General features: G+C 42.3%; 1 protein-coding gene across 2 annotated transcripts in view; it reads left to right on the top strand.

Annotated features, from left to right (window-relative positions):
• The window catches only part of fam49a (family with sequence similarity 49 member A), a 41,258-nt gene that overhangs the window by 8,816 nt on the left and 5,745 nt on the right, over positions 1 to 26,697 (top strand). The window contains exons 2-6 of one of the 2 annotated variants that reach the window (XM_061746370.1): positions 15,107 to 15,162; positions 21,573 to 21,652; positions 24,253 to 24,374; positions 24,524 to 24,629; positions 26,206 to 26,342. In XM_061746370.1, coding sequence (XP_061602354.1) covers positions 21,580 to 21,652; positions 24,253 to 24,374; positions 24,524 to 24,629; positions 26,206 to 26,342 — 438 coding nt within the window. In that variant the 5' untranslated portion in view covers positions 15,107 to 15,162; positions 21,573 to 21,579. Of the gene's footprint in view, positions 1 to 15,106; positions 15,163 to 21,178; positions 21,259 to 21,572; positions 21,653 to 24,252; positions 24,375 to 24,523; positions 24,630 to 26,205; positions 26,343 to 26,697 lie in introns of both variants that reach the window. The other variant, XM_061746371.1, reaches the window with a different exon arrangement.

The following is a 26,697-nucleotide window of genomic DNA, read 5'->3' as shown; positions in this document are numbered from 1 at the left end:
GTTTCAAGCGCTGTCTTACAGTGAAGACATGCAACAGTGTTGCCTTGGTGTCCAGCTTTAAATGCTCCCACACTTTTGATATTTTTTCTGCCTTTTTTTTGTGCCTTTCTCTTCGCTTTCATTGCCGCCTTCGTCGTTACCTCTACGTCCATAGTTAAAACCAAACGTACCCGCCGCCTCTGTCAGCGTGTTGTGCCGCATTAAACGTAGTCCGGGCGAAAATACCCTGCTTTGAGCTGGCAAAATTAAACGATTCCTCGAGGCAGAGAAAATTCCTTGATCATTTTTTGTAATCGAATTACTCAAATTATTGGAGGAATCGTTTCAGCCCTTTAGTAATGAGTAAGGGGTTGATGTAAAGTAGCACAAAGATTGTTTTTTATTTTTTTGAACTATTAATTTCTCAGATCAGTTTGTCATTTTCATTGCAGCCCAAACAAGCCAATGGTCACTACTGTCATTAGTCATTATTAGCATTTGTTTCCATGACAACCCACCTGAAGAGAAGAGCTAAAAGGCACAGCAACATGACAACTACGTGTTTTGACCCGAAGGTGGCCATTTGTATCCCTCTAGACAAACTGTACGGTTGGTTAACGAAGTGTGACTGCGCCTGGAAGTCATTTGACCGTTGTTGTTTATTTTCTTGTTTGTTTTTGTTTGCATCCTCACAAACCACCGTGCACCACTCCGCTGTCTACGGAAGCCTGTTTAGCTCAAACAAGTGGAGTTTTTTAGCCCTGGGATGGGATTGCTGTTAGGGCTGCAGCTATCAAACATTTTTGTGATCGATTATTCTATCAAATATTCCATTGAGTAATCGGATAAAACATACTATTGCTTAATTAAAGCCCAATTATAAATATGCAATAGAAAACAAGACGGATCACTTAATAAAAACAACCAATTTGTTTCTTTTATGAGAATAATTGACATTTACTTACATAATATGCAAACTAGTAAACTATTTGTTAAATTTTCCAATAAAGTAAATAAAATTATTTCAAACTTAACATTTCCTGAGACATTAAAAAGAAACAACTTAGTATCAAAAATAAAAAATATTCTTAAACACTGCTTTTAAATTGTGCAACTTCACATTCATGACCAACACGTTTCAACAGCAATGCTTGGCTGTGGACCGAGACTCGAAACAAGAGTCTTACACCATGTGGACCGGGGCCTTTTATTATTATTTTTTTATATATATTTTTTTTTTATTTGAAATAATCCCACACCTTGCACATCTTCTGTCTTTTGCTCTTATTACTTTCGCTTTGCCGCATTTTCTCATTGTTGCTGTCACTGTTGTCAGTCCCCGGCCGGCATCTGTGCAACTAAACTGTTCACACACGTTACGAAAAGCGTGACGCCGTCGTCTTCTTCTGCTTTATAAAGGACACATGCGTGTTAGCATGTTGTCACGTTAAAAAGAATCCATGCGAAACATGAAGTTTAAATAAATTTTTTTATTAAAACAAGGCTTCGAGGCGGAGGGAATTCCTCGATAATCTTTTGTAACAGAGGTACTCGAGGAATCATTGCAGCCCTAATTGCTGTATTGATATGGACCCGAGAGTTGCTGCTGGGCCGACCAAAACGGCGCCAGTGTGAACGCCCCCCCCCCCCGCCGCCTGTGTCATCATGTCTGCTGCAGCTGAACGTTTTAGGGAGAGCCACCTTTCCCTTGCTTGGCTCACACACAACGTGTTGCACTTTGCAGATTGCATGACGTAGAGACAGTTGGCCAGCTCTAAAATGGAAATTGGGTTGTAGCTTGTGGTCTACATTTAATCTGTACGTCCTTATGTCCCGCAATCAAGTTAACCAAAATGTTGGAATAAGTTGTGAGCATCATGTCCTTTTTTTTTAAACTCTAGTGAAGTTGTTTTGTGCTCATGAAGACAACCATGTGTGTAAATGTGACCAACGCTGAATTAAATACATCTGAGCCCGGTCAGCTAATCGACAGTCGTACCCGGTCACACTGAAAACTGTCCGATTTCAGTCAGCAGGCGCTCATTGTTTTGTCAGAAGAAAATATTTGAGCTGTATGACATGGTACAGTGTGCCTTTTTCTTTTAAGAAGAACAAAAACAAAACAGAAAAGATAAAATCACAACACAACACGATACACAGGTACATAAGAAAAACCCTCCCATCACATCCGTCCCACCTATTCTGCTCAGTACATAGTGTGTAACAATACAGGAAGCAATGGAAAATAATCATTTTGATAAGACAGAGTGGAAAATACTAGTGGATAACTAACTACAAAGAGTGTGCACTATGGGTAATTTGTCAAGTAGTGGACGAGGGGCAGCCAGATCTTGTCAAATTGCGTGGTCCCGCTGGGCACGCCTAACTCTGCTGCTCGAGTCCATCAGAAAGAGAGATAGAGAGAGAGTGTGCATTGGGGATGATTGCTTAATGCAGTCACATTCACGCTTGCTGACACTAGTTTCACACAAGAGCCGGTCGCACGCGGACATGCTTCCCTTTGTATCTGCAGTGCTGTCGAGATGCGGGACTTGGCAGAACAGAAGCGGCATTGAACAGAGACGTAGGAGGAATTTGTACGCCTCGAGTCCCACTCTTCCTAGCAATAACTGCTCGTAGCCAGACAGCCTCTCTGCCTCCTCCTCCTCTCCGAATACCAAGCTCCCTCCTTCACTTTCCTATGTGCGTTTTGCCTTAATTTCTTTTCCTCCGTCCATTGTTCTCTTCTTACATGCCTTGGCAGTCTCTCTCTCAGTTTATCCCACTTTCAGTCTCTCTCTCTCTCCCTCTCTGTGTTTCTCAGCTTTGGCAGAAGCTTTTGTTTGCTGCATCCACCGAAAACCCCTCCTCTCCTGCACCAGAGGCCAGATGTGAAGAAGGGATAGTGGCGAGTTTGTATTGAACAAGTGTAAAAAAAACATTAGGCAGCGGGCCGAGCCGGCTGGCCGAACTACAGTGCACGCAGAGCGGAGCAGCTTAGCGGGGTCGAGGAGGCTCTGCTCTTTGCTTCAGTGTCACAAGTGAGCGTTGAGCTGTGTGAGATATGTGATGCACTGTTTCACTCTGAGAGCCTTTCAGAGAACAGCATTTAGAGTCCTTTAAAAAAGAAAAAAGAGCTGACGCACGACTCTGCAGCGACTTCTGAAGAGTTCTTCAGCGTGACACGAGTGTTTGGGCTACGGTTAGTGGACCGAAAGATTAAAGGTACAATTTTCAAGTTGGAAAACAGTTCAAGAGGGGTCATTGGAGCCAGAAACATGGAGTGGTTGCTTCGCTCTCCTGGTGTTTGAGCTCCGAGGGTCCGAGGTCCGAGCTCCTCCCTTTTACAAAGTCATACACCTGTTTATTACACTGTTATCTTTCTTATATTAAAACGCATCCTCCACTTCTGTTAGACTTTGTAATGGCAGAGGTTTAAAGTGTCGAGGAATCATTTGTCGTAACTTCCCTCCTTCTGCCAGTTGTTTATTTTGTTCTGGTGGCTGATATTTCTCATGAATCTGGTAGTTTCTGGGGGTATTTGATGTTTATCGGACACATAATTGTAAGGCTGCGGTCTAGAGGGAGCCGATAGCCAATGTATTGCATTTTCTTTTTGATCTAATGTATTTAGGGGGAAGGGAATGTTTGTAGTTGGGTTCACGTCGTAGTAATCACACGGGGCTGAAACGCCCTTTTCTTGGTTGACAAACGCATACCAAATGGCAGAAAATATAACTTTGCTTAAAGTCTTATAAAATCCGCCATGCTACCCAGACAACTAAAGATGATTTCACAAAGGGCATGACGTTTGTCGTGACCAGAATATTAAGGTTTAATGAGGAAAGCTGCACAAGGCCAAGTGTGCCCTTTTTCTCCTAAATGTTTAAAGGAAATTGAATTTTCATTGCTGTTGTTACTCCAAGCAGCTCTCCATGTGGATATGGTGCTGCAGAAACTTTATCTCGGCCAGAACCTTAAAGGGACAGAAGCTTTTCGTTACCATTGATTGATCAGGTCTGAGTTTTCCAGGACTACAGTCTTTTAATAGATTAACCTCAGAGTCCTGTTCTAGGATTTGATCATTAATTCTGCCCAGATTTTGTTCTTCTAAAAGTTTGGCTGTCATCTATTTTGACATACTCGCAGACGATGGTCGGTATCTGATAATCTACTTTGTGTATTCAGACTTCAGCCAATGCAAATTATTAAAATAAACGTCTGAAATTGGGTCAATTAATCTTCCAACTGAGTAATAAGTCATTGTGTGTTATTGTCAAACTTGTCCATGCTTGATTTCCCTTCCTCGTGCTGCACAACTGCCAAGCTGTGTGTGTGTGTTTTGTTTTCTGGCATCAATGAAATCATAGTGGATGTATTGACATTTATAAAAACGTCTTCTGCCCGCTGGCGTGCTTGACCTGCAAGTTGCAGTTTAAGTGATTTATTTTCGTATTTGAAGGAGAGGATTATAAAGTGTGAAGCAAGGCTGCCATTGTGGCCTGCTGGGCAGATCCCCGTCTCCACGAAGCCCACCCTCTGGCTCTCAGAGGCAACCCCGCGCCCCCCCGCCCTGTGTCCATATTAGGGCAAAACTCAGCCAACCTCCCGCTGGCTGATCTCCACCCCACATGGACCCCCTCCAACACGCCCTGCTGTCACATTTGCTCTGGCAACGGGAGCCTGAGGGACTCGCAGCTCCTCTAACCCAGTTTGAAGGCCTGTTTTCACGTCCAGTCAAAACATCAGAGGGATTTTAAAAATGGATAGAGAAAGTCGAGGCTGCTGGTGTTGTGTTTTTGTCCCCCCCCCACCCCATGTGAGGGGCATGCTGTTGTTTGACTAACTTGTACTCACGCCTGCTGTTAAACCCTCATCTCCAGTCTAAACGTTGCATACTCTATATCTTAAGCTTTAGTGATGTCATGCAGGTTCCTCTTTCTCTTCTGCTTTATGGGAGTTGTTTGTATACTTTCTGAAGTATAAAAGTAAAATATGACTCTTGCTTGGGAATCCCAGGACGAAAGGTCACAATTTGGCAGGGAAAAGTTGTGCTAACATGAATGAAGTGGATCTTTTTCTTTATTTCTCATAAGTGTGAATGAATTCGGCTCAAGAAAGATCAGGAAATTAACACAACAGAAACTATCCATCTTGTATGTTGTCAACTGGTGCTGTAGACGCTGCTGAATAACACCGGTAGTGGGACACACCGGTTCAACATCTGGAAGGTCCTCTGGAGTCATTTTCCTAGAGATTCTCCAAACAGAAGTTATTTTTGTCATAGGTTTGGTTTCCTTTAGTTTATTCAAAAATCCCTCTCAGATGAAAAGGTGTGACTTAGCAGAGAGAAGAATAACCGGGTGGGTGTGTATGTGATTTCTCTTTATTTATTTTGAAGGGGAAAAACACTGTGTTGAATTATGTTGGCCATGGTTTTTGGTGCCAATGCAAATTTCGCACATAAATTACACAAACAATGGAAATATGTCACTGAATTCACATTAAGCATACGCTCTGAACTGCGTTGTGTGTGCGCAGCGATGCAGCCTCTAATTAGATTATGTTTGGCTACTCATCTGTAATTATTGGTCAGGGCAAGGCGTTCCTCATTGCTAATAGTTCCTGACAAATGCACATATCCTCGTACCAATGATAAAGATACAAGGACACGAAGGACAACATAATTTATTTCAAAAAAGCTTCTCTGCCTTGAGCCTAACTGGCAAACGTCTCATTCGGTCACCGTCAGCTGTGTTGAATCTTAATTTTGTATGATTTCCATTACAGTTATTAATTTGTTGGTATGGTACCATATCTGTTAAATGTTATGGTTACTGTCATGTGTCACCATGTTTAATCTGCATCTTAATCGTGGGCATAATACCATTTATTTTCATGCAATGATACCATCTGTGTCTCATGTTAATTGCTGTTTCATGGTGTTTTTTTTGTTTGTTATTTTATACTCAGTAAAATACTTCCCTACCTCCCTCAGTTCTTTGTTTGTAACATACTGTACGTTTCCTGAGGAGGGTTTGTGAATCCGGCTTTTCTGGGCACTTGGTGGCATCACATTGGCGGGAGATGACTCTGTCCAGTCAAGGTTCATTTAAAGGAGCATTTAAGAGCAATAATAAAACAAATCATAAAATGAACCCGATATGTCAACAGACATTTAAAAATCATGTTCATTTCAAATACTTATGTCACTGACAACAGAACTCAAGCCAGGATATTCCAGTTTAAAAAGAGGAGTTGCAGCCCTCAACTGATGTTTATGTTGTCATTTTTTGTTTTGGCCTGAAGCTCCACCCTCCACCTATCTCCCAATCACCAAGTCAGTATTGTTTCTGAAGCTCCACCCTCCACCTATCTCCCAATCACCAAGTCAGTATTGTTTCTGAAGCTCCACCCTCCACCTATCTCCCAATCACCAAGTCAGTATTGTTTCTGAAGCTCCACCCTCCACCTATCTCCCAATCACCAAGTCAGTATTGTTTCTGAAGCTACACCCTCCACCTATCTCCCAATCACCAAGTCAGTATTGTTTCTGAAGCTCCACCCTCCACCTATCTCCCAATCACCAAGTCAGTATTGTTTCGGCATCCGGGTTGCCAGCTCGGCTCTAATTATGGCAGCCATGGCAGCCTACGTTCCTGCTGCATTCTGCAGCCTACCTGGCAACCTCTGGTCGGGGGGAGGAGGGGGAGGGGACACGCCGCTCAACAATATTTTGAAAGTGACTGCAGTACCAGTTTTGGCCATTTCTTACAGACGGTTCCTTTAAATGAGGACAAATGAGCCGAATGAACAAACTCAGTAACCAGTTGGAACCACATTCACCACAAGCCATCTATTTTAGCTTAACTAAGTAACTACAATGACTTGAGTCACGCTGGTGGGGGCTGTCCGTCTCATTCAGGTATCACTACTGGAACGATATATCTTGAATGAATATTGGTGGAGTTGAAACGTGGCTAGCTATTTGTCGATGCTTCCACCCTCTGCCAGTAGAGCTCAGTTATACACCTCTTCCTCCAAACCGGTTCCAGTGGTGGTTCAGTTTCACAACTCGTTCAACTTGCAAACCAGCTGAGAAACGGTTTATTTTTTCATAGCTCGGGGTTGCTGCAAACGTCAGTTACGTCGCTGCGTTTGCATTGGCGTGAAAATTGAAGCAACAACAACATATTTGCTCTAATTAACTTGGTCCCCGTAGCACCTCCGTGGACCACATCTCTAAAGGTTGTCTCCTCCTCAGACCCATGATGCTTTGCTGCATCCAGATTAATTCATCTCTTATTTTAAAATGTCTCCATCTCTTTCTAGCAACCTTTATTGCTAACAAGTAGCTGTTTGCTGCTTAGTTGGTAGCTTCATTGACGGGCCCTTCCAGGCAACTCAGAGCCAGTCGTAGCAGTTGTTACTGCGATTATAAGCATAACAAGCCATATTATCTTTAAAATAAGAATTGTTACGCTCTCTTCGGTCTTTGTTCACAGCTCAGAAGTCGAGTTCTCGAAAAATGCTGAGTAGATAAAGTGATGGCTAGTTGTATGAGACCAGTCTGTAAAAAAACAACCAAGCTTCTTACTATGCACACATTTCTGGCTTTACCCAAAGTACATAAAAGTAAAAAAGTAGATTAAATTCACCCCTCATGCACTTGTCATGGATGTGAAAGCTTTCTGCAGAGAGCAAAGCTTTAGTTTTGTACCAGGCTGTAAAGGTGGGTTTCATTTTAACATGTGGATAAATGGAAATGGACTCACTTTTGGACCCCTAGTGGTCAAAGTGGGTATTGCCCCTCGTCAACATCAAGATGATCTGCAGTATTGCCTTTTCTCCCGCATGTCTGTCCGAGAAGCACCCTAACTGAGCTGCACAACATTTAATCATTTTGAGATTTAAATACAGCAGAGATATCAGATAAGGTTGCATTCACAAAATACATGACTCGTCAATAACGTGTCATATTGATGAGCGTTGTTCTGGTTCCTTTTTGTAACTTTTTGTGCTGCATGACAACAGTTACATAGAAATGAACCTAGGAATACAAGTAACTGCAGCAACTGGTTGAAGACATCAGTCCCTCCAGTTGTCCATCTGTTATCTATAACTGTTTCTTCCGGTTCACAATCACGGGGTTCCACTGGCGCTTATTCCAGGCGGGATACACTCAGCCCAGGAAACCGGTTTATCACAGGACAGGTGGAAGACATGCAGAATACAAAAACATTGTGTCTTGCAATACTACTATCAAAATTACGTTGGTAAATATTATGAGAAAACGCCAACATGTATCCGGTGTATCACCATGCCATCCGGAGGTTGATAGAGAACTATTTTGGCCCCGTTTTTTCTAGCCCTACTATGTTATTTAATCAAAGTTTCTATATCTGATCACTTGCCAAAGTGTCTGGCGCCCAACCTGCCAGGCAGCCGGTAACATTTCTGCAGTTTGTCTGGTATTCTTTGGCCTGCCATTTTTATACAAGCATTTTAGAAATGTTTTGTTGTTAGCTACTTCTTCAGATTAGGTTCTGCCCAAAACCTTGAGCTATTTGGGTCCGGGACATGGTTTCTCCTCATTAACACAGGCATTGATGCTGTTTGTTTGCAGTAAATGTGCTCAGTTGGTTAAAGAAACAAACTGGGACCAGATTCCACATACTATTTTTCAGGTTTAGGTGGTTTGGGTTTTTCTTCCTTAAAGGAATAATGATTTTACCCTCGGTTAGATGACAACTGCTTGATACTACTTATGAGATGCTACGTTGGCACTGTAAATGTGAATAAGTAATGCTCCTGATATGAGGAGACGAACGACCCAAACTTTTACCATTTTTACCTCCACACCTCGATGAACTGAGCTCAAGCAAACGTGGCAGAAACAGTCGAAGAGGAACTGCCCTGTTTACAGGAATGGTAAAAGTGAAGTGCACGTTTACACACAGGAAGCCGTGTTCTACCTGCAGGAAAACAAAGGAACTTGCTTAACGTGGCTCTCGCACATTTTGGCACCAGTTCAGCGGGCTGATGGACGTGATTACGCTTACACATTTCCTGTTTGACTGGGTTATGACTTGCAGGATGAAATATTTCTCCTTTGCAGACGAGAACGTGTGAATATTTCTCAGAATTTGCTCTTGAGGTAAATGTAGTTTCGTTTTATCCCATAATCGTTTTGAAATGAGCGATAATCAGTCATGCCTGTTTTTTTTATCGCTCAGCCAGATAAAATTCAACAGCGTCTCACTGAGCTGTTAAGAATCCATCATCCATCCATCCATCCATCAGCTGTTGCCAGGCAGATGGGAAGAATATGCTGCAGACAAACACACATTCATACACTTATGGGAGGGTTGTAGTTTTCCGGCTCATTGAGCGCTCTTTGAGGTTTAACCCTTGATTGAACCCTTAGAGGGCGCGGAGAGCAGAAGGCTGATTGTTTTGAGCCAGATGTGTCTTTTGGTCCTCCTCCTCCTCCACTCATCTTCAGTCACCTTCTCTCTCCGTCATTTTCAGGCTAGTGAAGGCACGTTTACTCTTGACGCCTGGACTCGTATTCAGGTCTGCATTTGTGAAACTGTGAGACAAACGTCATCTCAGCAGGGACTCCACTCGCTTGCACGGTTGCACTCTAACTTTTGTTGCGTGACCTGGAGTCTTCCCGGAAATGAGCTTTTTCTAGTGGTGGATATGATGCTTGTTCATGTAAATAATTAATTCATTTATGGTTCAATCCTCTGCACATCAACAGCTGTCTTGAATGCTGTTGCCAGTATCATTGTTCTTTACTTTCATGTTTTCTTATCGGTGATTTAGTAATAGCGATTAACTACCCAAGGTTTTGTTTTCTTTCCCCCTTTTAATTCCTGCACTTAAGGACCCCATTTTAAAACCCAAATTGTAGCAAATTTAGTGGAAACTTAAATGGAGCATTAAAGGTAGCAGTGTGTAATGTGAAGCCAAAAATGAAATTCATACTGCACGAATCGAGGTGGAACAGCAGCCCGAAGTGAGTCGGTCTACAACTGCGTGAAAACCTTCCCTCCCACTGCTCGTCAATCAGCTCCAGGGCACCAATTCAACGGCAAATGTATTGCAGATAAAAAAAATCTCTAATTGAGAGTTTAATCATTGTCCTCAGTTACGTTTTTCTTTTCTCACATTCTACGGACCATCTCTGTCTCCGTCCCGTCTTAGTTAGTTAATTCGGTTAATTCGGCGTCGTGTAAATTAGGCCTGGGCGATAAACCAAAGATTTACCGTTACCGATATTCACTGCGATGACTGACATCAATTTTCCCATGTCAGTAAATTCAGTGTTTTGATTAAAGGGGACCTATTATGAAAAACAGGTTTTCTCTTGCTTTAACATATATAAAGTGGTCTCCCCTCAGCCTGCCAACTCAGAGAAGGAGGAAAGCAACCAAATTCTGCAGTGTCTGTACAGCCGCCCGGATGAGCCATCCAGTGTGATGTGGATCTACGAGCCGTTCAGATTCTGCTCCCTTTTGTTACGTAACGAAAATGTGATTTACATAGGTTGGTCTCCGATGTGTGAAACCACGCCCACAACTAACTCCGCTGTCCGGAGCTTCCGCCATTTTTTCGTAGCGGTGTATCGCGTCATTCAGGCAGCCAATCAGCACAGAGCCTCATTATCATAGCTCCGCCCACTAAGAATCCCACATAGATAATGAGGTTAGAGACTGGGATGATAAAGACATGGCTCAGAGGCTGAATTTCTAATTTATTTAGCAAAAACAATCAAAAGCTTGTTTTTAAGACATTTAAGGCCTTTTTAAAATGGGTATTAGATGCCATAATAGGTGGTCCCCTTTAAAACAAAATGTAATAAATGTCTGTCTGTTTTGACTTTGTGCTGATAGGCTAGTTTTATTCCCCTTTAAGACAGCATGTCTGTAGTCACGTGACTCCACCCATCCAGTCTGACGAGAAGGAAAACCCAAGAAAATGGCTGATGGTTCAAAACGAAGAAGCGGTTGACGTAACAGGACTGTCTAGTGTGAGACTCGTGCATTTCAACAAGTTCACACACTCTCACGCCACACATGGCATTTCTCACGCTGAGAAATTAACTTCAGCACACAGTTACTCCAACAGCCCGTCTTACAAACGAGTCACGGCAGCACTGTGCGCTGAGCTCTCGGTTCAGAGCAGCTGTCTGGAGTTAACAACCAATCAGCCAATCTGAAAATAGAAATGTTTTGTTGCCGGCTAAGGGTTATCTTACATTTATCGTTATCCAGGTAAAACTGCCCAATTTATCGTGATATTGATTTAAGGTCATATCACCCAGACCTAATATCAATCTTACCGCGGGCAGGCGGGACGTAGTCGAGATCAATACATTAGATGTTGAATATTGTCATGGTAACTTGACTTATTCTACAATCAAAAATGTTTAGCCCAACTAAAATCAGCAGATGTTATCTCACCAGTCTAAAAGAAAGTCCTTCATGTCGTCATGTTTTACTGAGGCCGCTAAGTTAAATACATAGTCATCATTTTTGTGACATGACTGTATTTATTTCTTCTCACTTTCTTGCTGTTTCTGGGTTATTTTGGGATATTTTAACCTACAATCGTACACGTTGCTCCTTTTTTTTTTAAGAAAACAATAGGCGTTGATTGAGACTGACTCCTGATCGTCCCTCAGGACAACTAAAGATTTGGACTGAATGCGAAGCTGGGACAATGTTACGGTCTTTCCTTTCATAAATGATTCAGGGGCTGTTTCCAGTGTCAACGGAGAGATGATTACTTAGAAAGCATTGCCAAGGGAAGCTTTTTTGGTCACGCTTGCCACCAGTTGGACATACCCCAAATACATCTCCGGGGAGGCGTCCATGAGGCATCCAAACCAGATGCCCCGCCACCTCAGATGCAGCCCTTCGATACAAAACTGCCCGTTTGCAGTTTTAAGTGAATGCCCAGTTCATCAGTCTGAGCTTGCCTGGGATTGGATGTTTTAATTATTGAATTACTCCTTAATTAGAACATTTGCATGGAGAAAAACCAGATTTTTTTTTTTCTTAAATGCATACCGGCATTTTAGTCTGTCTTGATCAGAATCTCTCTTAAGAAATAATTATCCTATCAGATAATTACTTCTGTATGTAGGAATAGATTAGTTTACTTTTTTTTTAAATAGCCATTTTCTGTGACATAGAAAACCTTAAAGTGCTAACAAGCTGAAAGGCAGCGTATCGCCACCTGCTGTAGCAGAGACGGATATATACACTTCAATAAATCAAATCGTCCCCGGTGCAAAGTCCAGTTTAACGTCCCAGTTGTGCTATAACTGAAGCACAGCTCCACTGTACACGTACCGAGCATTTTGGAGTCATTGTACGCCACGCTGTGAAAACGCAGCTGATTTCAGAGCCAGATAAGAGGACCTTGTGAATGTTTGCCGTGATGGTCCATTTAACGCAGTGAACGGCGGGGTTTTGGTTCCTTTGTTTTCTTGTGTAAACTTTGGCTTTGGACCGCTGAAGCAGGACCCCGTCTCATTCAAATACTTGGTCTCTCCATGTCAACCACACTGGTGCATCTACAGTAAAAGAAGTCGGCCTCTCTGCCTGTTCCCTGTTTACATGATCAGATTAGTCGAATTTGAAAACATTCCTCCGTCAGGAAAAAGTCTCCTCAGTTTCGTTCAACTTTCATTTGTCACAGTTGCACCCTTCGGCAATATGAAGACGCAGAAATCATGCTCTGTCCTTCAGATGTTGTTCATATACACCATCTATTTTCATTTTAATCGTCATGCTAATCATATTTTACATTCATCTTCATATCTGGTATTTCTGTCGGCCTCCTCAATGCCAGGGATTCAACCAAAAATGACACTTTTCTAACAGTAAACTGTTACGAAACAAAGTGTTCACGTGCGTCTGTGTCCTCCAAGGGTTTAAAATATTTTCTATTATTTGTATGCTTTTTCCCCCTGTCGCCATGGAAACAAACAGCTTTTAGACAATAGTTTGCAGGCAGATGTGTGGACTGTTAGAGGCTCCACTTCTTTAACTTCACCAAGCTGACACGACGACACACCCTCGTCAGAAACTGACACTGCGGTCGGCCGCTTTGTGGTGCTAAAAGTTCAGCTGCTGCAGCATGTAAAAGTGTGTCATTTTAAATTTCTGGGTGCAGGCTGCAGCATCATTTTTTTTGGGGAGTACTGACCTGAATCTGTGCCTTTTTTTTTTTTTTTTTTTTTTTTAATTTTATAGGATGCACAAGCCAAGACATAGCCTTTATGAGAATCAGGTTATTAAAGGCTGGTTCTGAAATATCTAAAACAAGGGTGGAATTATAGGTTTTTATTTATTGTCAGGGTGAACAGATCATCATGAACCCCTATTTTTTTTCCATTCACTGAAAATCATGTGCGGTCCCAGATACTCCTTTAATAGTTTACCCATTTAACACGATGGCTTGTATCTCAGTGTGTTTTTGGAAAATCCCATTCCAGCTCTCAGTTGATATTTCCTGAAAAACATGTTTATTTGTTTTAGGCGTGCATGCATCTCCCTCCACAATGCCTGGCTCCACCACCCGCCGGGATGATTGACAGATTTACGGACTCGATTCTGAGCTGAAAGACCCTTCTGCAGACTGCAGGGCTGAATGTGTTATTACTTTACTGACTGGAATAACTACCTGGATGGATGACCTAGCCTGCCTTTTTCTTTTCTTTATTTATTTTATAATTCCTTATGAATTTCAGTAATCATACCCCGCATCATTAACCTGCTGAGTTCGCTGCCTGGTCACTTATCTGCCTGGAAAAAAAATAAAAAAAAGTCTTCCTGTGTGCACAAGCAACGACAGGAAAAGGAGGGAGTATATTCTGACTAGTACTGTGTCGAAAAACCACTCGTTTGTCAGAACACAGGGAGCCACCACACTACGCATGTAAGAAGAGTGTTAAGTGTCTTAGTGGTCCATCCCTTCATTCCTCCATCCCTTCATCCATCCATCCATCCACGAGTGAACGAGCAAGCTCTGCAGACCATGGATGAACACATCAGATACGCTCGTGTAAATGCAAAAAAATAGTGCAGCCTTTTTTCAGTGCTATAGTTTTATTCATCAGAGCATGATAAAAATCACTGGTCCATGCCTGGTCTTGGTTCTGTTAAACAGTTTTTAGTGAATTAGGTTGCTGGTTTGGAGCATTTTTAGATGTCAACGAGGAAAGACATCAGCGATGTTCTTAGAGAAGCAATCATTATAAGTGATGATCAATTCTTCTGCACCATTTATTCACATGTAGAAATGTTTCGAGATATTCCAGCAAGTTTAGGGGGTGTCTGTGGAAAAGTGGAGGAAGTTGATTTGTCTCCGACCTGGAAACCGGTGGTTCAATTCCTAGATGCCACATCTACATGGGATTGTGTTTTTTGCAAATTTGCATCTGAACAAACTACAAGACTGTTGCTTTGTCCTCTGGAAATATGAGACCAAAGGGGGGATGTTTGATCAAAATGCATCTTATTTCCAGCACGGCGGTGGAAGAACGATGGTATGGGGTTGTAATGCAGTCACTTTAATATTAATTCTTCTGTATTTAAAAAAAAATGTGAGACAATCTGTTTGACAGCAAGAGCTTGACTGAAACCGGTCGGTCCGATAGGACGATGAGACATAATCACACAGTAATTGCAACATACTTGTCTTTTCTTTGTTTCTTCTCAAATAATCTGACATTGCCAGCTGTTTTATTTATTTATTTATTTATTTATTTCTTTATTTATTGTGCTCACACTGGAGGGAGTTGCAGTCCAGCGCATGGCGGTGACCATTAGCAGCCGCAGCTTGTCACAGGACATTTGATACTCCGGCAAACACGCGGCAGACAGCAGCCTCATCAGCTTTCTTCTGGATATGACGGACAAGGGTGTAGATTTCACCGCTGAATAATTCAGCGGGGTGTTTCGTGGTGGGGGAGGGCTGTATTTGTTCGTTAAATGCTTGTATGCGTCTGCAGAGGAAGTTTGTTAATGTGAGAGTTGATACCCCACCTGTGCGACACACCCGTGCACACGTTTCAACACATTTTCTTTCTTTTTCTGTCCCGTTTCAGAGACGACAGGAAAGTGGATGATATAGACAGCAACCTGTGGTCCTCCACCGGAGAAGGTATGCATCTCTCTCTCTCTCACACACCTTTTTATTTTCTTTTTTATGCTTGATGCAGCTATGTTTTATCTAGACTTCAGTGTAAGCTGCAGCTGCAGCACATGAGCCCGATAACAATGCTGTGGTTTAGATGTTAATACCTGGGATTAGCCTACTCTTGTATATTAAGCCCACAAACTCTTTTTTTTTCTTTCTACCTCTCCAAAGCTTTAATTTGTTTATCTTGCATGCTTTTTTTTGTTTTTTTTTCTTTTCCCATCCCAACAACATACTGTACTTTCCAGGGCGTGCTATGACATGCGTCTGAATCGTACCCTCATCACGCTGTTCAGGTTTGATGGAATTCTGCAAGACGCAAATGCAACCTGAGGAGATGGAAAATAATGATGGGTTGTAGATGTGCTGACGGTCTTCAAATGTCTTCATCTTAAAGGAGGGGAATGAAACTGTATTCAATTAAAATTTGGTGATAAAAGGTTTTTCTTTTATAGCTGGCTGCGATAACTTCACGCAGCTGATGTGTGTAGAGGAAAAGTTATGTTTTAGGTTCAAATCTACAACAAATGAGTTCATGAATTCCTCTGGAAACATTTACAATGGTCCTTTTTTTAAAATAATTGTTAAAATTATAGCTTATTTATGCAAACTGTGTTCATATGTGACTGTTAACTCTTCACAGTTATGGATCACTGCTTGAACTGAAGCCACACAGTCCACAGGGGTTGTGATGTCACAGCTTTAAATGTTAGAAAAAAAAAAAAAGAGGGAGGGAGAGGAAGTCGTTGTTTGATCCTTTTATGTGGGTTTTGCATGAATAGCAGAAGTGAACTCGTCAGGTTGAATATCCATAACGGCTTGTAAATCTCTTAAGTTAAAGTTGCCCTGCAGGAATAGTTTTCGCTGTTTTGTAAACACAATAAACTGCTGTAATCAGCTGAGGAGACGCGGTACGCACGACGAACTGTAGGATGTAGGATGTTGTGACGACAGGTTAATTTCAGCAATAAATCACTAACATTAGTGATGTTAAAAAAAAAAAAAAAGGGAACCTTGTTTCCGTGAAGCGTCCCGGTGCTTCCCTGCATGTTCACACTGTACTGTGACTCTGAACATAACTTCTTTCTTTACAGACGGCACAAATGTGTTTTTATAAATATGAATAGCCTTGAGACTGGGATGTAGGTTGAAGTTGAAGGAGAAAACAGCGCTACACGGTAGTTTCTGTCACTGAGAGCGATATAAACAGAATACTACTCTTAACAGGAAATATACTTAGTTTAGATATCCACCATCACTGCTTTTATCACCAAAATACACTTTTATAAGGTTGATTTTGTCTTTTAGCTTGAATAAAGCAGAACGTGAGAGATTCCAGTTTCACTTCAGGCCAATATACAGTAGATGGTTATAAAAGAGGAAATGAACAAATTAGGAAATTTACTAAATTTCTCTTTATTTCTGTCCGTGTGGGAACCGAAGGGTTAAGAGGAGAAACTCTCTCGTGTAACAAAGACTATCTGGTGCTTCTGAGAAGCTCTGCACTTGTTCAGCCTGAATCTTTCCTGTTGCAGTTTTTGTCTCGTTTACTGTAAATCTCGCAGCACCGGCGGCTGGGCCGAGTGTGGCCTCATAAGTTTATGCTGAGACTTTTTCAAGCACAATATAAAATCTGCTTGTTTCCACTGTAAAGCCTCCTTCAAGGCGGGAACGCCCTTTTACAGAGTGACGACTTGTCTTTATTGTTGAAACCAAAGAAACTTTATGCAAATCCTTTTTTTCCTCAGTAGAAAGGTCACAACGTACTTTAGAAACGCCTTTATCTACGATCTCGGGTATTTTAAGCTGTATTTATTTGCAGTGGTCTAGTCAGACCACTGTGCATGCCTAACGTTGTCTGATGGGTAAAATGTCTGAGCTCTGCGTGGAGACGGCGTCGTCTCCTCCTTCCTGGTTTCACATTTGAAGCCTGATGAATTCCGACATTGTCATCTTTGGGTACGCTCGTCTCGTCAGGGCAGAAACTTGGTTATTCAGTTGATTCAGGTAGTCAGCTGACCTCATTTTCAGGTTTAAACTGCTGAATCTAGAGCAGAGCCACCGACCCCAGATCATAATACCTCCCCCACAGGTGTAAACAGGTTTTATTTTTGTTGATTTGTTTTTTTTTTTTTTATTCTTGATGCTTCAATCACTTTAACAAAATTAGTATGAACTTCTTTGAGCCAGACTTTGGTTTTTATACTCTCTAACAAATTAAAGCTTTCAATTTAGTCTTCCCTTCAAGTGTTTTTTTTAAAATGGATGGATGATCATAGTCATTAAAGATTTTTTTCTATTATAATTTCAGTTTTTTCCGACCAAGATTCTTACTTGAAGATTTTTATCACCCTCTAGCTTAGTCCTAGACGGTGTTTGGGTTTTTATTTGTACCTGGATTGATAGCAGGACCTGCTTTTTTTTCTTTTTTTTTTCTTTACTGTCAAATTCATCAGCCGGACTGGAAACAAGGACCAAAACAAGCGAGCACATCACACCTCCGTCTACTTTTCCCAGGGATTTTAAGATCAGTTGACTTTTAGGCTCTTGTGAAATCATTATTCATTTGACCTTTAAGTGCGTACATAGACCGAGGTCCTCGGGGATTGGATGTCTTGTTATTTCCTCCAGAGGCATGGTTGGAGAGTCGAGGTGACGGAGCATTTGTGGTCAAAGCTCCTAAACCGGAGAACAGGCCGCCTCAGGGAATCGGCTCAGCGGAGTCGGTGACCTCCTTTTTTAAATCCATTCTGAAAGCACAGTTTTATCAGAGAGACTTCTCTGGTCTTTTTATTTGACTTTCAGTTCAAGTTTCTATCCAAATCTCTTATCACATCCCCCGTACTTACTGCCAAACCTTCAAATTACCCCAGATTACTGCACATCAACACAAGCTGGGTTCAGTTAGATGTGTTTCTACATGTTCTGATGCAGCACCTTCGCGTCCCTCGTGGCGTTAAAGTTTTCTTGAGGATGTAGAAACGATCAGAACCTGATATCGTATCACCTATCTGTGAGTATAATGAAAAGGTTGCAGGCTGGTAATGGGACCGACCTTTGTAAATGACTTGGAGAAGGCGGCGCTGGCGGTGAGAGAGCGATATTGGGGGTGACGAGGATGGACCGGATGAAAAACAAGCACATCAGAGGAACGGCCCGGGGGTTATACAGTCTGAAGATGAAGGAGATGCTAAACTGAGATGGTTTGGACTCGGAGAGAAGAGGGATGGTGGATAGATCAGGAGCTGGAGATGAAAAGAGATGTGACAGACGGGGTAACATGAACGCACCACAGTTGCTTTGTTTCCAGATTTATACCTAAATAAGTGAGAATATTGACCAGGATGTACACGGTTTCATCCTGATGTTTCACAGATGACTCGACGGGTTCGTACCTCAAGGAATACTCTTTTTCTCTTCTTTCGTTACCGTATTTACTCTCGCTTCCATTCCATATTCACTGCCTGAGAAACAAAAATGGAAGTGAAAGCTGTCTGAGCCGAAAGTGGAAGAACAGCTCTCATCCAGACTCTTAAAATCATTTGCGTTGGCTTTGCTGTTTTAGTTTTGTTGACTCGTGTTCATGGTGATGCGCAATCAGATGGTGAAACTCACGGACGACTCGTGTCGCCACTCGGTTGACATCTGTATTTTGCCAGAGCTGAAATCACGGCCTCACGTTAGTGTGTCTCCCGCTGCTCTTATCTTCCTGAGGAAGGCAAGACCTGCGTTTTTGGTCTGAACATATCGTTCTTCTCATCAGTTTCGGAGGTGTGACCTCAACTATCAACGATGTTCAGAAACGACTAGAGGAAGCCCTTTTTTAACAGAATTGAAATCGTTGCTTCAGCGTGGCGGTTCGGTGGTTCGAGGACGGTCCTGGTCCGAATCCCGGGTTCTTCCCACGCTCCAGAAACATGCGTGTCGTCGTGGATCGTATGAGTGATGGAGAGGGCGTGTGGTTGGTTGTGTAAATGTGAAACGGACTGGTAACCAGCTCCAGCAGACCCAAGAACATGGTATAGATGATTTTACCCATCACATGATCTGTGGTCCCTTGTTTAGAGAAGTCTGTGGTTCTGTATCCTTGATTAAACCTCTGTTTTAATAGAAAACGTGTATTTGAGTGCTGTTGAACCCTGGTCTGGTTTGAGGCTCTCACACGTGAGACTGCCGACGAACCCGTAGCTGCAGGTTAAGGGTTTGTCTGCAAGACGATCGGCAGCCACATGTACCGACATGTCACCCCTGCAGCACAACTTTTTAAAGCTTTTTGTTTAGTGAGTGAGACCTAAGAGCAGAAACGTGAACAAACGCCGCCCCCTGCTGGTCGCCACGGCATCTCACTCGACTCAGGACGGCAGCTGCATAAAGTTAATAATCTGACTCATTTAACTGTGTTATATTGCCCAGTATCAGAAGTATAGATTCTGTAAACATTAGGACTGTCTGTTTTATTTTTTTAACTTCATGATGAGTGTGAGATACGGATAGGAAGAGGACCAGGGTGAAGGAAACTATCTGACAGCTCGCTGCAGGCTGTGCAGTGTGATTATCATGTGCATGCTGCAGCACAGTGTGTCTTTTGTTGTCACTTCTCTCCGACTGAAACCGAGCGAAGTTGAATGTCTGAGTGAGAGACTTTGTGCCCTTTTAGTTTCGTGATACGGTGCGAGTTAGCGGCCGAGTGTACGCTGGCTTTAAAAACAGATCTTTACACTCTTGAAAAGATCGACTTTGAGATTAATTCTCATCTTGTTCTTCCAGATCTGTTCCTTCTGCTACCTAACATGACCGCTTAAATCTTTTGAATGTAATAGTGTTGTGCTGCTCCTCAATGCCCCCCCCCCAACCTTTAACCGTAATCACGGCCTTGTATTTTTCGGCTCTAAGTTTAAAGACCCGCTGTGATTGCTCGGTTTATGACCACCCTCTGTAGCCGGGGAGGTCGACTTCTCTCTGGAAATTACTACCTACCTCCTGACTTTTGCTTCCAATGAAAGCTTTATGGAGCGTAACTATAATTTAGCGCGACGTCCCGGCGTTTTCAGCTGCGTTTAGAAAGGCCCGAGTCCAAGAGGGCCGAGGGATCCGGGTTCAGAGGCTCGAGGAGAGTTGTTGAGCAAGGGCGGGAGAAAATGTGCAGAAGAAAACCATACAGATGATGTCTGTTCGGGGAAGACAAAGCAGTGACTAACGCATGAGGATGGATGTTTGAAAATAAGAGATTAGGAAGTGGAAGTTTGTGTCCGTCAGCAGCGGTGTTTGGTGTCACCGATGACGAAACTAATCCCAGTCCAGTTTTCTCAGCGGTGAAATGATCCAGTCCGCCTGGAGACGCGTGCCTCGGGGTTTGTGCTCGATCATAAACTCAGACTGAGACTCCTGAACTCCCCGACGGAGCGCTAACACAATAAAGACACTTTTATCTTTTATTGTGAAGCCCAAAATGCTCCACATGCCCCACTGCGCTCCCGTGAAAGTGTCCTGACATGCATTCACGATTTATAGGTTTGGAAATGCCTCTGAGGCACAGAAGGCCGTAAGAAAGACAGTTACAACATCCAGTTAACTCTTAAAAAGAATTTTGAACAAGGCAAAACTATCTTGCCCGCATATTTATTTATTTTGTTTTTACTTTTACCAAATGCACGATGCAAAATCCTCCCTCTCAGTATTGACAGGAAAAAAGGCGAGGGACTGACATAATGTTTTAAATGTGCAATGCAGGTGGAAGTGTCATGTGTCATGCGGTACACCTAACCCCCCCTGGGAATAACCTGAACAGTGATTATAAAACTGATAAATCTGCAGAAACAGAATAATAACTAACAAGAAATGATTCAGGACAAATATAAACAGCTTCTTTTGTGCTACTGAAGGTGATCAGCTGCACTTTTATCGACCAGGATGAAAATGTTTAAGTGTTTATTGATGTTTTTGTGTGTTTTTCTGTTAACGGCTGTATTTTGACCACCAGGTTTGCTGGAATGGGTAACCTGCTAAAAGTCCTAACAAGGGAAATAGAGAACTATCCACACTTTTTCCTGGACTTTGAAAGTAAGTCTGGCGGATGGATGGAGGGGGAGAGAGAGAGAGGTGTGAGGAGGGAAGGAGGTGTGGTCCGCTCAACTGTCTCCTTTCCGTCTCCTCGTCTCGATGAAGAAGCAGGAATCTGCTTTAGCTCCAAACTCTCGTCTTTCGTCTCTTTTTTTTTTTTTTCTCCTCCCGTTCCCTCTGCACGGTTATCGAGCCCCCGCTCTCTCGGCTCTGTTCAGATAATCTTTTTTATGACTTTTTAACATCACACACACTTTTTTCTTTCTTTATTTCTTTCTTTCTCTGTTCTCTCTCTCTTGTTTCCTGTCTTGCAGAAACCAAATGGGGAATCTGTTAAAAGTGCTCACTTGCACAGAGCTCGAACAGGGGCCAAACTTTTTCCTTGACTTTGAAAGTGAGAGCAGCTGATGTCCGTCCCTCTGCTACCCCAACCCAGACCCCCCCCCCCCCCGGTCCTGCTGGTCAGGGCTCAGCCCGTTCAACCGCTCAATCTTTGCTCCTCTGACAGTCTGATGTGGCTTTTCCTCCAATTCATGATTGATTTTTAGTATAAGAGGACGAATGAATCTGACCCCTGACCAGCGCCGTCGCCTTTCACCGACCCGTCTGCATGCATCTCCCCGTGTAACACGCTGTAATAGACCTGCCTTAAAGTCATTACTAACGTTTTATTCACTGGTTCCCAATGTCAGGTGGTGTACTGCAGTCATTTGGAGGAAAAGATTATCATATTTTTCTTTTTTAAAAGAACTTTGCGCACTCAATTTTTTGACTTATTTGTATAATTTTTGTTGTTTTTCCTCTTCAAACCACGACTGAACAGGAGCAAACGTGTCTTGCTTGTTGAGTTTAATCCAGTTTTTATTTTATTTTGGGATCGAGTTAAAGATTTGAGTTTATTTTAAATTTAAAGATGTGATTTATGACACTATATACCTTACTTTTTTTTTATTCCAAAACTGTAATCTTGGGAGCAAGAGGATTTGTTTTTTCCATCTTCATCTTATTAATACAGAAAAAAACAGAAGATTATATTTTTTTTAATAAAAAGGTTGTAAATTCAGAAAAAACAAGCAAAGGAATTTCAGATTTCTTTTCCTCCCAGTGAATGCAGCACGCTTCTGTACTAATGTTTGTATTAAACATTATTTGTCCCGTTTGCGCCACAGGTTTCATTTAATTCACCAGTCGGGATCAGACAAATGTGTTACCAGAGAAAATATTTGTCCAAATTCCGTCGGCCGTGTTTCGGTAGCCGCCTCGCCGCAGAAACGGACGCGTGGAAGCGCTCGACCTTTCGCCGAGACCTCCGACATAAGAAAAACACAATGTGCCTCCACAGAGGCGTTTGAGCCGCTCGCGCGCCGCGGCGAAACCTCGGCCTCTGTTTATTCAGCAGAGAGGAAATGATGGGAGTGGAGCGTTTTTGAAATGCAAAACAGAGCCCAGACAGAGTTTTAATGCCGGTGATGCTCTATATTTAGAGCGCCGTAGAGTTACTCAGACTCCACACAACTGTCTGTAAATAGCGGATGATTAAAAAGTGCAGAAGCTTGATTTCTATCACAAAGCATCCAAACACCTTCTACAGTCAACTATGAAAACATTGCTGGAGTTGAGGATCCAAATTCAGATGTTTATGTGTTTTTATAATGAAACGTGCAAATTTATGACTTTAATCTTTGTTTATTCAGTTACAAAGGTGAGGAAATGTGACGGAGCCGTCTAGTCGACGGTCCTCGATTAGTTTATGATTAGTTTATGCAGCGTTCTGGATTTAAAACGGGGTTTCCCAACCTTGTCACAATTAGACGCAGCCCATCAGATGTTTCCCGCTGAGGTGAGCCGTGTGGGTCGCTGCTTTTGTACATTTGCACAAAGTACAACCACAACACAACCGAGCAAACAGCTGACTGAAGCTTTTTGTTAAAAAATAGCTCGGTTTACTGACACGTTCACTCCACAGGGAGAGCGCCAGCGAGACGCAGGCTGCTGTTTGCAAAGCAGCTTTATGGATCTATTTATCCTGCACTGATTTACACACCAGAAAGAAATAATACTTTTTTTGTTTGTTTGTTTTCTGGTTCTAGTGCCTGGTCTTTTATTATCAGCTGGTACTGGAGTGATGTTGACCTCCTCAGCTTAGATATTTCTGATGTATTTCTAGAGATACCTTTTACAATTATTTAAATTAAAGGAGGACACATCGTTGCACATGAACAGTACACAGTATTTTCACATCTCCCTCTCATTCATCTCTGAAAAAGAACCTTTGTAACAGTAAATGCAAAAGCTGGTAAAACTCTGTCACAAAAGATCAAACTTGTCATTTAGAAGACTATTTTAGGTGATTATTGTGTGCTGTCATTTTCTGTAGATACTATTGGTGCAGGTTAAAGGGTGAAAGGTTGGGAACAACTTCTCCAGAAATCTTTAATCTGATGGTTCTGCTTTTCAAATTAAAGTTAATTAACACCCGAGGCAGCATAATTTGATATTTGACTGTAGATGGATGAAATGTTTATTTTTTATAGTTAAGTTGATCATCATTCGTTGTCCTCCAAGTCTTTCTCTAAATTTTTAAATAGAAACATGATGAAAGTGGAAGTAATCGCCGAAACAAGTCAGATATTTAAAAATCTAAATATTCTTGTCCGACAAAAAGAATCGGCAAGTTTAAATTGAGAAACCAAACAAAAAGTATTGTTGCTTTTTAATTGAAGCGGTTAAAACATTCAGCCTTAATTCCCCCGCCGGTCCGGTGCTCTGAAGCTGGAAAAAACTTTATTTCTCCAAAGTAGCCTGGCGTGCAGATGGGAGCAGATAAAGAGCCGGGGCTTCCTGCAGTCACACGTGAAGTCTGACTCTTGATCTGGAGAGAGAGAATCCAACTTTCACCGTGACTCCTGTGCTTCTGTGTTTGCATGAATGGACGCGTTTGTTTGTTTGTTTGTTGGTGCGTAACTTGGGCTGAACTTGGTTTCTGTGCGTCAGATGCACAGCCGACGGAAGGAGAGCGTGACGTCTGGAACCAGGTGAACTCGGTCCTGCAGGACTCGGAGAACATCCTGACGGGTCTGCAGGCGTACAAGGGAGCGGGCCAGGAGATCAGAGATGTGAGAGGCCGCACGGCGACACGGCTCCCACTGCATTTGAGCCCTTAACATCCACTTGACGCTTTAATTGTTATTTAGCTGCAGTCACGGAGTCTCAGGGAAGTCATACGACAACGTGTCCTGTTTTTATTTGTGTGTTTTCTCTCCAGGCAATTCAGAATCCCAACGATATGATGCTGCAGGAGCGAGCCTGGACCTCCGTCTGCCCGCTGGTCATCAAACTCAAGAAGTTCTACTGCTTCTCCCTCAGACTAGGTCTCCTCTCTTTGTGCATCGCATCCACTTTTACACCCTCATAGAAAGACTATATAGATCAGGCGTCGGCAACCCGCTCTTTAGCGGCTCTTTAGCGCCGCCCTAGTGGCTCCTGGAGCTTTTTCAAAAATGTTTGACCTTTTTGACCTTTGACCTTTTTTTTTCTCTTTTTTTTCTTCCTTTTTCCTTTTTTTTAATCTCGACATTTCGCCTTTTTTCTCGAAATTTGTACTTTTTTTCTCGACATTTCGACTTTTCTCGACATTTCGACTTTCTCGAAGTGCATAATGAAAAAAAAATAAATAAATCTTCCCCCGGTTCTAACTAATATAGAAACATGCAGCATGTGTTGCCTTCATTCTAAGGCTTATACAAGACTTTTCATTTTTTGCAGCTCCAGACATATTTGTTTTTTGTGTTTTTGGTCCAATATGGCTCTTTCAACCTTTTGGGTTGCCGACCCCTGATATAGATAGTCATTCAGTGTGTGTGTGTGTGTGTGTGTGTGTGTGTGTGTGTATATAGTCATTTCAATCCCGTACCAGTCAAAACCTCTTCAGAGCCTCCTCTCAACTTCTTTACTGCCCTTTAAAATCAAATGATAATGAATAACACGGCTGGATATCCAGATGTTCGTTCATTAGTTGGGCGTTGGGTTTCAGTCTGGGTTTCCAGACTTTCTTTTTCCAGCTGCTCTCGTTCCCCGACAGCCGTGAGCGCCACCTTACGTAACGCTGCAGCTCACCTTAACTGTTGAGAGGGTGAAACAAGTAGAGACACGTCACACCTTAAATGTATTGCCAAATTGGCAAATAAACTTCTTTCCCATCGCATATGTACAGGACTGTCTCAGAAAATTTGAATATTGTGATAAAGTTCTTTATTTTCTGTAATGCAAAAATGTCATAAATTCTGGATTCATTACAAATCAACTGAAATATTGCAAGCCTTTTATTTTTTTTAATATTGCTGATTATGGTTTACAGTTTAAGATTAAGATTCCCAGAATATTCAAATTTGTTGAGATAGGATATTTGAGTTTTCTTAATGAATCCAGAATGTATGACATTTTTGTTTTTGTAATTGCATTACAGAAAATCACAATATTCTAAGTTTCTGAGACAATCCTGTATAGTTTTGTTTTTCCTTTCACTACCAAATAACAATACCACGTCTGACCACAGGGAGGCAGCATTTGACTAATTTCATTCCATCACACTGACATTAGGTGGGACTTTAGTGGCACTAAACCGTGTCCATTTGGCAAAGTGCTGCCGAGTGCATCTTAATTTAAGAGGCTGACATGAAAAGTCTTGTTATTTGCTGCCCTTGTGTGGTCAGACGTGGTATTGCTACATAAACTTGATTAAATACAATTAATTAAAACTATAAAACCCTGTAAACCTACCATTAGACAGTAAAGAAGAATGCTTGATTTTCTTATATTTTGAATAAAAGGATCAATGCAGTATACGTGACATGTCTGCAGTGAACTCTGTGGGAACTTAAATGTTTATTTAATATAATAGTTGTTTAATTATGTCTTTTTTTCACATACATGATTGTTTGTTTGCAGAGGAAGCCCTGCAGAGTCTGCTGGAGTCCCTCACCTGCCCGCCGCTCACGCCCACGCAGCACCTGGAGAGGGAGCAGGCGCTAGCCAAGCAGTTCGCAGAGATCCTGCACTTCACGCTGCGCTTCGACGAGCTCAAGGTGCAGTTGACCTCAGCCGCTTAAACGTCCTGGGGCCTCATTTATAAAAGAGTGCGTAGGATTCATACTAAAAGTGCACGTAAACCCAAAAGCCGAAAATGGCGGGCGCAAAATAAAATCCGGATTTATAAAACCCTGTGCACGCACACTTGCACGCAATGTTCGCTTTATAAATCACAGACCAGCTGGAAGGTTGCGCAGGTGAATTCGCCTCATATCCCGCCCTCTACACGCCCACTTTCTACCATAGATGGGCAATGCAAAGTAGAATTTGCATATGAATGAGCCTGCTGAGCATGCGCAGCGGCACCTGAAGCCTGTTTGTGCGTCAGGATGAATGAGACGTGTCGAGCAA

This window comes from Cololabis saira, chromosome 18 (assembly GCF_033807715.1).
Source record: "Cololabis saira isolate AMF1-May2022 chromosome 18, fColSai1.1, whole genome shotgun sequence".
Classification (NCBI taxonomy): Eukaryota; Metazoa; Chordata; class Actinopteri; order Beloniformes; family Belonidae; genus Cololabis; species Cololabis saira.
Note: the sequence above shows the minus strand (reverse complement) of the source record. Positions and strands in the feature narration are given on the sequence as shown.